We start from the raw sequence: 12,195 nt of genomic DNA on the forward strand, positions 1-12,195 counted from the left end.
CACAAGAAACTCTATGAAACGACAACAAACATTTAAGCTGGCAAATAACATTATATCTAAGCAGTGAATATAAACTGTTACCATCAAACACAGGGTTCATGAGACTGAAGCTCTCTTTTGTGTATCAGTTAATAATAAAATTAAATATGGGCAGATTAATGTGTATTGACGGGACCTGAATAAGACTTTTTAAATGGGTGTATCTTTTTCAACTGTCCTACTTCTTTAGTTCCTTGTGACACTGTGAATAGAGCTGCTGTGAAGTAAGAACAATTTCAGACTCGTCTGACAGTAAAGTATTTTCATCATCGTTTATGTTGGGTGTATAATGTGCAGTACATGTGTGTGTGTGTGTGTGTGTGTGTGTGTGTGTGTGTGTGTGTGTGTGTGTGTGTGTGTGTGTGTGTGTGTGTGTGTGTGTGTGTGTGTGTGTGTGTGTGTGTGTGTGTGTGTGTGTGTGTGTGTGTGTGTGTGTGTGTGTGTGTGTGTGTGTGTGTGTGTGTGTGTGTGTGTGTGTGTGTGTGTGTGTGTGTGTGTGTGTGTGTGTGTGTGTGTGTGTGTGTGTGTGTGTGTGTGTGTGTGTGTGTGTGTATGTGTGTAAGCACATAAACAGGTGGCAGCAACAAACGGATTCTCAGTCTGAAAGATGCAGATGTTGGTGGTGCAGCTGTCAACCAGTATGAGAAGGATATGAGTGATGTTATCTGTGGGAGCAACACAACCTCAACAGGGAGTGGATCATACAGTATCACAGCCCGGACAGCTATTCAGGCAGGTCCAACTCAGACTGGACTTTGGAGCCAAATCTGCTCCCCCGGCCCCACATAAAACCTCCAGGAGGCTTGTCTTTTTAACAAACCCTCTGCTTATTCACATCTTTTTCTGAGCAGCTGAATGTTGAGGGGATAAACAGGCTTTGATATGTCAACTCCTTTCAAATGGCAACTCTGTGTGCATGGTTTTTCCTAACATGTTCTCAATTCTTGGAACAAAGTGGGCCACTAAGTAGGCATTCCTGTTAGCAAGCGTCACCAATATATTGTGGTTGTTAGGAGAAAACAATATGGTGGAGCCTGGCCCACCTACAGCATTGGGTCAATACGAAAGCCTCACAGAAAGTCATGCGAGTCATACAGGGATGCTGTCCACTCATACGTCACCTCGCATGCAAGAGAGGAGAGCTCACTGGCGTGCTATTGAAAACACTTGTTTAACAGAGGGAGAGTGGAGTGTGTCAAATCTCCTGCATTCAGGAATGCAAGTACACCATTTCAAAACAGCACATAGTGTGCATGTGAGCTTAATCGTGAGTGCATGGGTGCAAGCGTAGATTTTACTTGAGCTCCTTCCAAAGGCTCTCAGGCCCTGATAGGATCTCTGCTGCACACCCCTCCTTGACTCTTGACGCACATGACTGTAGTTCAGACAGTTTCTCAATAACTACTCAACTAGTCCAACAAAGAGGAACCCCAGCCTGCTGTATACGTTTAAATGGCAGGGGGGTGAGGAAGAGGAGGAGGGGAGGGGAGGGGAGGTTAGGGGGTGTGGGGTGGGTGATGGTTGATGGTTAAAAGAGGCTGGCAGTAAAAGCTCAGAGTTTGACTGCCAAGCACGTTCAGGGTCCTGGGGTTGTTGATGCTATTGAAAACGGATGGGAAAGTTTACACCATTAAAAGAACACTTGATGATGGTGTGTGTGAGAGAGGTAGGGAGAGCAAAATATAGATGGGACAGCTGCAGCAGTGGGTTGAAATCCATTTCCAGTTTTATAGTGGAACACTATCTGTGTTCCCTTTCGAATCTGACACTGCGATTTACAAACTTCCTGCTGCCATCTTAAGATGCCATCGCTAAGCCCACTCTTTGATGGTATCGTCTTTCTGCTCCAATTCACGAGGCAACGCGATATACACATGAGAAAAGCTTCCTCCGGTAATCATAATCACTCTCTGTCTATCTGGGGTTTTTAAGTAGACAAATATTAAGACAAAGATATTTACACAGTCAACACATACATCTTGTTAAAGAGCACAGGATGACAACTTCTGCTTCAGACTCTGTTCTACTGGGCATCAAAGTCTCCATTTCTCTAATCCACCCAGATACAATTACTTCACTTTTCAGGGTTTAACCCAGATCTGCACGGCAGAATGACACACACACACACGCACGCACGCACGCACACACACACACACACACACACACACACACACACACACACACACACACACACACACACACACACACACACACACACACACACACACACACACACACACACACACACACACACACACACACACACAAAGGACAAGGTACAGTCAAATGTCTGGAAAACAGATTGTAAACAATGAGACCCACTTAAGAGAAATACACAGAGAACAAGACACCGTGGAGGTGATAGTCAGACCTGTAAAAGGAACATAATGAAACGTGAATCAGATCTGCAAACACTAATATATTCCTCACACATCTGCTACAACCAGGAACACGATCTCCATATCAGTTTGTTTCCGGTTGCCAAATAAAGCACAGAATCCTTCAAATATGGGAAGAACGAGAGAAAATAAATAACTGTTGTCTCTGTTGCACATGTTACAGCCTGTGAACGCTCTGTGAGAAAGCACAGTGTGTAAATACTACTGGGCTTTTGTGTGGTTTGCCACCAAAGCCACTTCCCTGGGTTTAGGGGCTGGGGGGGGGGGGGGGGGCAAAATTTGAGAGTGGGGCCGGGGACTGAGAAATGAACATGGAGGCGAGGGGCCTGAGGTTAGTGGTGGGGGTTGAGGTTGGGGCCATATGGGGCGATTGAGTGCAAGGAAAAGAGGCAAAAGAGGAAGAAATAAAAGGAAGGTTATTAAAAAAACAAAATTATTTCCGTCATCTTTAGTGGCGAGAAACCTAAAAAATGTAAAGTACCTTGAATTTGATACTATTTCATCTCTTTCATATCAAACCTCAACTGAAGGACGGAGCTGAAGGAAGGTGCGGCGGAGGAGGTGGGGAGGAGGAGGAGGAAGTGATTCTGCTTTCTTTGGGGACATGCTGCGTGTTGGAATAGACAGAATATACATTCATGTCACTATTAGAAAGAAGCTATTAGGCCCGTGTGCAAAGGTCTTAGTGATGTTACTATAGAAACGAGAGCAGTCCACTCACCCTGACGAGAAGTGTGTATTATTACTGTCTATTGCTACATGAGTGTAAATTACAACCATATACTGCACCAAGAAGCGTCTTTTATTCCTGTTTATTGCAAAGCATCTGGAAGTGCTCCAGCTGCTCTGGTTGCGGTGGTCTCTTATGACCGTGGCTGGTTTGTGAGGTTTCGGTTGTGTGGTAGTTGAAGAATCTTCTCGCCGTTTCAATGCTGACCCTGCAGGCCACATCACAACACGCCTGCCTGCCAGCCTTGACACCAGGAAACATGAAAATCACTGAGACAATTACACATGTTAGATACATCCTTCTGTTGCGGAAGGACGGGACCTGTTAACATTTCCGACTACTTCTGATTAGGTTTTACACTGGGATCAGGTTTTTCTATGTATGGACAATGTGTGCATGACTGTGTCTGGAATGTAAGCTGCTATCAGATCAAAGATATATTAGCTTTACATCCATTCCTCCATTTTGCCCTGCCACCAGAAAGTTTGTGCCTAATTGCGCCCACACAAGGTTTTCTCACCACGTTCAAGATTTAGTTTCAGTCCAAACCTCAAAAAGGGAAACAACGTTCCAGGATTGAAGTGTTCGCTTCCTCTGAAGTGGACGAGCATTTTCTAAAGAATCTGCCTTTTGTACTTGACCTCTCTCTACCCCTGACTCCACAACTACCATAGCCACATGCAGCACATTTGCCTTATAATTATTGAGTGTTTTTCCCTTGTGTTCAGCAAAGTGGTGAAGGCTGGAGGTAGTTAAAAGGTTCTGTACAAGTTACAAGGCTGCTGCTGTTTAGACCAATCAAGACAATAGAGCAGGCTTAATCACTTTAGGAATCAGTCCCATACCATTGAATGTGGCGCTCACTCGGATTGTGTTTGTGTGTGAGAATGTCAGTCGCGAGCGCCAGCATGTGTGTGAGAGTACGCACTGTATGTCTCTGTTTGGGGTTTTAAGTCAGCGAGCCAAGATAGCGTTCAAAAAGCCAAACACATCAGTCAGTGATTATCAAAAGAGGTGCGCCTGAGAGCACACAACCAACTAACAACCCAAGTAATCATGCTTGGCATGTTGGGTAAAGCCCACCATGGATACCAACATGTCCAAAACACTCCGGTAGAGCTGCAATATCAGCCTTCGTTATAACACCACCGATGCTCTGAAGTCTTATTTATGGCTAAAATAACCAGCAGAAATAGGGAACATTGACTAGCTTGTGCTAAATGATGCAATGATGAAGCCAAGGGTCAAAAACGACCAATCATCCGGCGCAGCCTTTTGATGAGTCAGTGATGCCACTGAGTGAAAACAAAGGTATTAAACTGCTAGCCAGAACAATCATTTCATAAAATATTTTCTATACAGCTTGTTTAATTTTATTTTCCACAGGTAAAAGAGCACAGCTGTTCCTGAAAAACATCAGCTATTATTTCTTTCACCTGGCAGGGAGTTTCTGCATGCATGTAAAACCATGAGAGTACCTCATGTCTCCAGAGGCCAGTATATGAGTCAGCACAGCTGAGCTGAGCAGAGCCATGATAGGGCATACAAAGCCAGAGAGGCCAGTGTGAGTGTGTGTGTGTGTGTGTGTGTGTGTGTGTGTGTGTGTGTGTGTGTGTGTGTGTGTGTGTGTGTGTGTGTGTGTGTGTGTGTGTGTGTGTGTGTGTGTGTGTGTGTGTGTGTGTGCGTGCGTGTAGAACAGACAAGTGGGTGGAGGACGAGGGCCAGATGAAGTCTTGGCAGGTGTCACCACTCAAGTTTTACCATGTTTTCATGGGCATCACTTCACACACAAATATCCTGGCTACCAGAGGCAGTGCTGAGAGCTGGGAACTGAGAGATGACGAGGACCATAGCACTAGAAGCCCAAGAACAGACACACGGTATCCTCTTAGTCAGAGTTTACACCAAACACAAAGGCAGTTCCAGCCTGCACATTTTAGTACCACTGGCCTGCAGCCAAAACCGTTCTCATGAAATCCACTTTGTTGTTAGTTTGTTTAGCTGATACTCCATCTGGGGCAAAAGGCACTCTTTCAGCATACTCTCTAAATGTACCGACATTTTCTAAGGATTTCCTCCACAGATTGACGAGCCCCTGGCGTCAAGTAATATAGCAGTGTACAAGTGTTAGAGATGAAACATCTGGGAAAATCCCTTCTTACCTTAAATGTCTGAATGCACCCTACTATTTAAATTTACAAGTGAACAAATCATCCTCTAGTACTTTGCAGCCTGAGTGACCGTATCACTGAAACTTTGGTCACATCAAATACAGTCTTTCCTGCAGCGGTGGGAAGTTTCCCCGAGGAGGCCGTTACACATTTAATGTAAGAAATCAAACATTTTACTGCTGACATTACCTGGAAGTTAAAAGCCTTCAGGACCCCTAACATGCCACATTACTCAAAAGTACCACAAACAATATAAATAATCTATCATTAAAAGTGCGGTTGATGTCTTCAGTTTTTAATTGCAGTCTTTGGACTATATCTAAAACATCTGTGGTGAGATATGAAGCGTGTTGCAGTGTTAACAGTGTAAACTTCCTGTCACCTGTTGCCAGCTTTGCAGAGCTGTGTCCACAGTGTGGATGGCATACTGGCTGATATTGAGGAACACCGGATCCACGAACACGCTCACATCCAAAGAGGAGTTCTGGGCGCAGCAGGTGGCTGCAGCCTGGCCCTGAAACAAACATCAAATCCAATTCTAAATGAACCTTTCTTCACATTTCCTGATTAATGACATTATTTGGAAAGTCATCAGAAGTGCAGACTAGCTGAGCTCTACCTGTAGCACACAAGACTGGAGAAGCCGAAGGTGTGTTAGGTTTCGGTACTCCAGCAGCTTGCAGTCGAGCTGGGTGGAGAAGCTGAACTCCTGACAGCGACGCGGCCCATTGCTCCATTGGCGCAAGAAGACTCGTGGCTCCCGCGCACCAATCACCATGAACTCCTGCTCCTGAGGTAACTTCCTGTCTGGCAGGAAGGGATGAAGTTGCCGAGAAGGAACTGGAGAAGGGAGACGTCACTTTTACTTCAAAACATTTTAAAACAGTTCACAACTGTTCAGAAATTCACAACTGATGGTCAAACGGCCACAGACACTCCATTATTGTAATAAAAAGGAATAACTGCCATCTGGAAGGGTGTTTTGAACACAAAAACTAATGCACGTGTGAACAGCTGCGTTTTAAAGGCGGCCTCAGGTAATCAAATATCAAACAGAAGACTATTAGAAACTATTATTAATGTTTTTTAGAACAAACTTATTATAAGGCTGATGATGACTGAATTTGAATTAATTAAAGTGAAATTGCTGTGTAATTTACCGCTACCACAACCTACCAAAACATAAGGAAAACAAGGCAGAAGTTGTTTTTTTTCTTCCAAACTAATCAAATGAAAAAACTAAATTTTAAGTCACTTTCTAGCACCAAGCATTCCCTCTTAATAAACCTAATACTCCTAAAACTTCTTTTATTCTGTGCCTCACCTGTACCCAGCTGTTCTAGGTGGTGGCAGAGATGAACTTCCAGCTGTGCTAGTTGCAGTGACACACCGAGGGAGGCGACAAACCAGGGTGCAAAGCAGGAGTCGACTCGGGTGCAGGCCGCCAGCGCCACGGGAGAGACCAGCTGATCGCAGGGCAGCTGGGACCCACAATCGCTGTCCGAACTGGAGGAAAGAGGAGAAACAGAAGACAGCCGACCATATTAACAAACTAAAAGTGCAAAGAAATAAAGAAAAATATAAACAGCAGGCTCCCTCTGAAGATGATATTATTTCATATGGAAATAATATTGGAGAAACATTTCTATCATATGACGAAATGTGAGCCAGCACTTGAGAGTTTTAAGAGAAACCGTTAGTGAATTTTGATTAAACTTTTTAGTTTTATATTATCAAAAGCATAAACCCAGCTGTGGAATAATGGGCAAAGCAATTAGTATGATTCCTATTTAAGTGCTTTTGTCTGTTGCCCTGAAAGTTACAAATTGTGTGACATCGTCTTCAGAAATCTACAGTGAGTGAACCTCTACAGTTATTCAGAGAGAAAGCAACGAGAAGAGACAACGACGTAAAAAGGCCTCTTCGCTGTCCGAGGCGGTTCGGCCCATTATGACGCCCGCGGCCTTCAGGAGAGCCCCTCCGTGGACATTAATTGCATGTCATGGTTGATGATGTTGAATGGAAGGTAATTGAAGTGAATGACCATTTGCTCTGTAATTTGCTGCTACCATGATCCACCATAAAAACTCCATCAGGAAACGCTCAAAACCTGAAAAATGCTGGTGCAGCAGAGCGCTCTTTAAAAAGATAAGCATCATATGTTGACAATTTTCATTACTTCCAGTTGGCAGGGCAGCCGAGTTATTTTTCTGGTGGAAACTAAAGTAAGGCAGATGAAACGAGCGAGTACGGAAAGGGGAATCAATTTTGATCAAAAACGACAAATAATTTAAACATAAAGGAAATGTAGTGTTTGGAGTATGATTGTAATGAAATGCAGATGTATATTTTGCTTTACACTGTATCTGGTCCTCAGGAGTTTTTTTTTCTCTGTTTCTACGCTTACATGTTTTTTTTATTCCTCCCTCTCTGCTGGCTCTCTAAGCCACACAGAATGTGGGCTTGGCAATTCTCTTCCACTAAAAGTTCCCTAAATCCCAAAAGGAAGTAAAAAAGGGGGAGAGAAAGAGAAAAAAGAGAGTAAATTAAGATGAGGGAGGAAGGAGAAGAAACGGGTGAAGCCCCGAAGATGTGACTGAGTGCTGCATGAGACATGAGAGAGATAAAGAGAGGAAGCAGTGGCAGCGAGAAGAGGGAAGTGAAACACGCTCTGTGAGGTGTTACAGTGTTTGTTATGCCCGGTCCAACCCGGTCCCCTCCTCAACCCTGCCCAACCCAGGCCAGGCCAGGCCAGGCCAGGCCTAAGAACTTATGGGCCAACCCAAAGGGGGCTTGACTCCTCTTGCTTCCCGTGAGCTTCCCCTCGATTAGATACACTCAAGGTAAGCAGGAAGGAATCCGGATGGGCCCTGACAGGCACTTGGTGTGCTGGGAAATCTCATTAGGCCGATCTGAACGCCTTCCAAGCCCGCTCCCTGCTCCTGCACACCAGATGTGGGGCGAGGGACACATTCTAGCTCTTTGTGCTGAGCGGCCGGGCGCGCTCTCTCCCTCTCTGCTTTCCCTCACACAGGACAGCACATCGTCTACAGGGTCCACACATACCTGCAGAAACACACAATCACACAAACAAGCTTGGGAGAACAGACACGTGTGTGTACACCCCTGGAAGGTGGAGAGAAGTTTCCCTCACCTCTGTTCATCTCCTCCCTCTCCGTTGTTGTTGAGGACGATCCTCCACAGGTCTGAGGCCACCAGCTCCTTCTGCTGGTTGGTGAGGTTGAGGCTGGGCAGCTGCAGCTGGCAGGCGCAGCTTTCTGACAGACTGAACTCCCGGTACGGAACAAAGGCCTGCTGGAGCTCATCCCAGTACTCCAGACTGCACGGTACCTGAGAGCAAAGACAGAATACACATGTAACCCTCAAATATGTAATTTATGCAGGTTTTTATACATACTCACTGTTCATCTGAAGAATAACAACATCACATCAGGAAGTCTCTTTTTCCTCTGTGCTAATTTCCTTTTTAATTAACATAAAATGCCTCTTTGCACTCTCAGGACTATTTACGAATAAAGTAAAAAACAAATAATACAACAAATTTACAAATACAAATATTTTATCATTTTCTGTGCAAACATTGTAGAAGTAATGGACAGTGTTAAACTGGATAACACTTCATCCTGGAACTACAAACACAAAGGTGCGGTAGGTGTGTTCTTGTACAGGTAGACACTCACTGCTGCAGATCAAACAAACGTGCTCATCAAGGCTCAGTGAGAACTAGTTCACACCTTTGTTCACTAATCAGTAAAGACTAAATTACAGCATTCATTTAGACTTTGAGGCAACTGGATCTGTGAGAAATCACAGATTATGACATCACAAAATTCATTTGATCCGCGTTTGTTCATGAACTAGCTTTGGTTTGGAACACAACATCCCATGAAGACCTGATCAGAGTTATGTTTAGATGTGACTGCTTGTTGGCAGACAACAATGATCTGATTGGTTGAAGTCGGCCTGCGATAACAGTGAAAGAAAGATGGTTCATCCAATCACCTGCCAAGTATTCTTTGTAAAGTCCTGCTCTCTTTTCCAACAGCTTCCAAGGACTTCTCAGATGGTTCTGTGCAACAAACCATCTGGAGCGTCAGGTTGAGCCTTCATGGTACCATGTGATCACTTGATCAGGTGTTTCTATCATCATTCTTCCGTCCTTCCTTTTTCCCAGACAGCCAGCTGACAACTACTAAACACAAACTGGAATGATCAGCGACAGTTGACAGTTCAGAGGGGCAGTGAGGAAATCTCTCTCCCCATGACTTCATGAGGACCCCAAGACCTGATATAAACCCTCTGGGTTTCCTTATGATGTCACACCGAGCTCTGCAACTACTGACAGATTTGAACTGCAACACTAACTCTTTCTGCAGTTGACTGCATCTGATTATTCACCAGCAGCCTCCTCATGCATGGTTTTGTCAGAGGAAAGATGTTCTTTTCTCCCAGTGAATTCCTCAGATACTGTTTTCCTAAACTGACGTCTTTGATCCATTAAATAACGGCGATGTTTTTACTTCGCCCACTTCATCTCCTCTTCACACAGTATGAGCACCGGTGGATATTTATTCGTCAGTTGTTCATCAATTAAACGAAAGGTTCCAGTCCAAACAAACAGATGACTGCAACCCTCTCTCTGTGGCAGATTACTCATCTGCACAGATTACTGGAAGACTTTGTTTTTGCACAACAGGTACAACTTCAGCTCTGTGGATCCCCCAGTTACACATCAAGTATTAAGCATCCGCGGTGGTCTGCTAATCATCCAACGTTGATGCTTTACTGACCCTTTGGAGACATGATGGGGAATCCCTGCCTGAGAAGCAATGAGCAAGTGATGTTTTATGGCCGCTGCATTATGACCTTCAATTTTACTCACTTCAGACAAAACCCAACTTTAATTTCTTGTCTAGTCGGAAAAAATGACAGCACTTTTGACCACAGACCACCTACGCAGCAAGACGACAACTCATCTCCATAACAACCCTGCATGACCACAGCATAACTAAACACCCGGCGACTGTACGCTACGAGACGCCATTAGCATTGAAGTCCTGGAGCCATTTCTCACTGAATAACAATCAGGTTGTGTGAGTGTTCTCACACTGAGTATCGGTGATGTGATGACTGGTAGGGCTCCATTCGTTCCTCTCACAGCGCCAGAATTAACATAAATGTGTGCGGTGCTCCTGTGTGAACTAAAGCAGGTTCTCGGGTTCCCTCGACCACCTGCACAACTCAGCATCTGATGGATCAGCAGTGGCAGAGCGCTCTCAGGAGCACACCTGAAGAATGCCAGGCGTGTGTGTGTGTGTGTGTGTGTGTGTGTGTGTGTGTGTGTGTGTGTGTGTGAGAGTGCATTTGCCTGTGCACATGTCTGTGACAATCCACTTGTTTACCGGAGGTATGGAGCTCCTTGGACAATCACCAAACTCATGGAACTGTCAGCAGGTTTGTGTGTGTGTGTGTCTGTATATTCACATGTGTGGGGCTGTACTGTAACAGAGGAATGAATGAGGTCATTGTAGCTTACATCATATATGAAATGTCACAGGTTTTCCTGGAATCAACTTCTCATAATTGTACCCGACAGAGTTGTGCACCCGCAACCCCGCCGCTGAGCCACCGGAGCGGAAACTCACTGAATCTCACTGAGAATTCCCAGAACCGCATTGCTCTTTTTTCACCTGTGATATTCTATATATATGACGACATTCACAAATGGATACATGAGGTACATATATGGTATGTTGGAGTACATTTGCATGGTTGAATGTGCGTCATGTTCCCGTTGACTTGTGGCTTCGGCCTTGGCGGAAAGTTTAGATGAAATTGATAACCAATTGAAAATATGTCGGAGGGATGACGGAAAAAGAAGAAAAAAAAAATCAATTTTGAACGTCTGCCACTTGCTTTTGGGAGGAGAAGGCACCTGTGTATATGTCGAATGGATTGTGTATACGTGCTGAAGAGGAAGACTATGTATAATTGTACATGTGAAAGACAATATGCATGTATACATATGTGTATACACAGGTGTGGGAGAGCATGATGCAGTCTGGGCAGTGTCAGTTTCCGCAGCCTGATTGTGTGTGTACCTTATCTGATAAACAACATGGAACCCTGAATATCCGACATTCCCTCGGCTCGATGGGTCCAATCTGTGTTTTCCTCAAGCACTCGGCAACGTCGGCCTGGCGGCAGATTTCAGGCAAAATATCGTCTCAAAGGCTCCCGAACACCTTAAAGTTCTATTTTGAGGTGGTTCAAATGGCTGCAAAGTTAAAGTTGAGGACTGTTCATGCAGATAAATATTCAAAACAGTTTACTAATATTTACAAGAAGTGTTGGTAGCATTGTGTGTATAGCAATCTGACTTCCATCCCTGTCACTCACTTTTACAAACTACTTTTTAGCATGGACTGACTTGTCTCGGACTCCTTGAACAATCCCATTTTCTCTAAAGGTTAACTAAAGGCAGGCAAACTAAAGCAAATGCACACCATAAAAAAATGATGTCAACTTCCATGAGCGACCCAGGTGTGATCGCTGCTAAATTTCAAATATGTCTCTGCAACTGTAGACTCCCTCAGCTCACTGTGAGGCTGTGGCTGCTTCCATCCACAGCCGTGTCTGCCATTACTTTTATTAACAATATCAACACTGCTATTAGGTCTTCTGTTATTCCACTGATGCCTGTATGTCTAAAAACTCCACTGCTAGCTACCTCTTATCAGCCAGCAGACAAATTGAATTGACATCGGCTTGAGCAAATGTTTATTCAGGAGATGTAATGAAAATTGTTCTGAAAATGACTCCCGCTATGCTGTCT

The 12,195-nt window shown here is 44.4% G+C and overlaps 1 protein-coding gene across 1 annotated transcript in view; it reads right to left on the reverse strand.

Moving 5' to 3' along the window:
- LOC138635076 (intermembrane lipid transfer protein VPS13B-like) overlaps nucleotides 1–12,195 on the reverse strand; it is a 317,362-nt gene that overhangs the window by 50,138 nt on the left and 255,029 nt on the right. The window contains 4 exon segments of the mRNA XM_069722388.1: nucleotides 5,722–5,853; nucleotides 5,959–6,179; nucleotides 6,664–6,845; nucleotides 8,494–8,690. Coding sequence (XP_069578489.1) covers nucleotides 5,722–5,853; nucleotides 5,959–6,179; nucleotides 6,664–6,845; nucleotides 8,494–8,690 — 732 coding nt within the window.

Source organism: Brachyistius frenatus, unplaced genomic scaffold (genome assembly GCF_029030835.1).
Source record: "Brachyistius frenatus isolate BFR_SWC_R1_liver_20210118 unplaced genomic scaffold, ASM2903083v1 Contig_289, whole genome shotgun sequence".
Taxonomy (NCBI): Eukaryota; Metazoa; Chordata; class Actinopteri; family Embiotocidae; genus Brachyistius; species Brachyistius frenatus.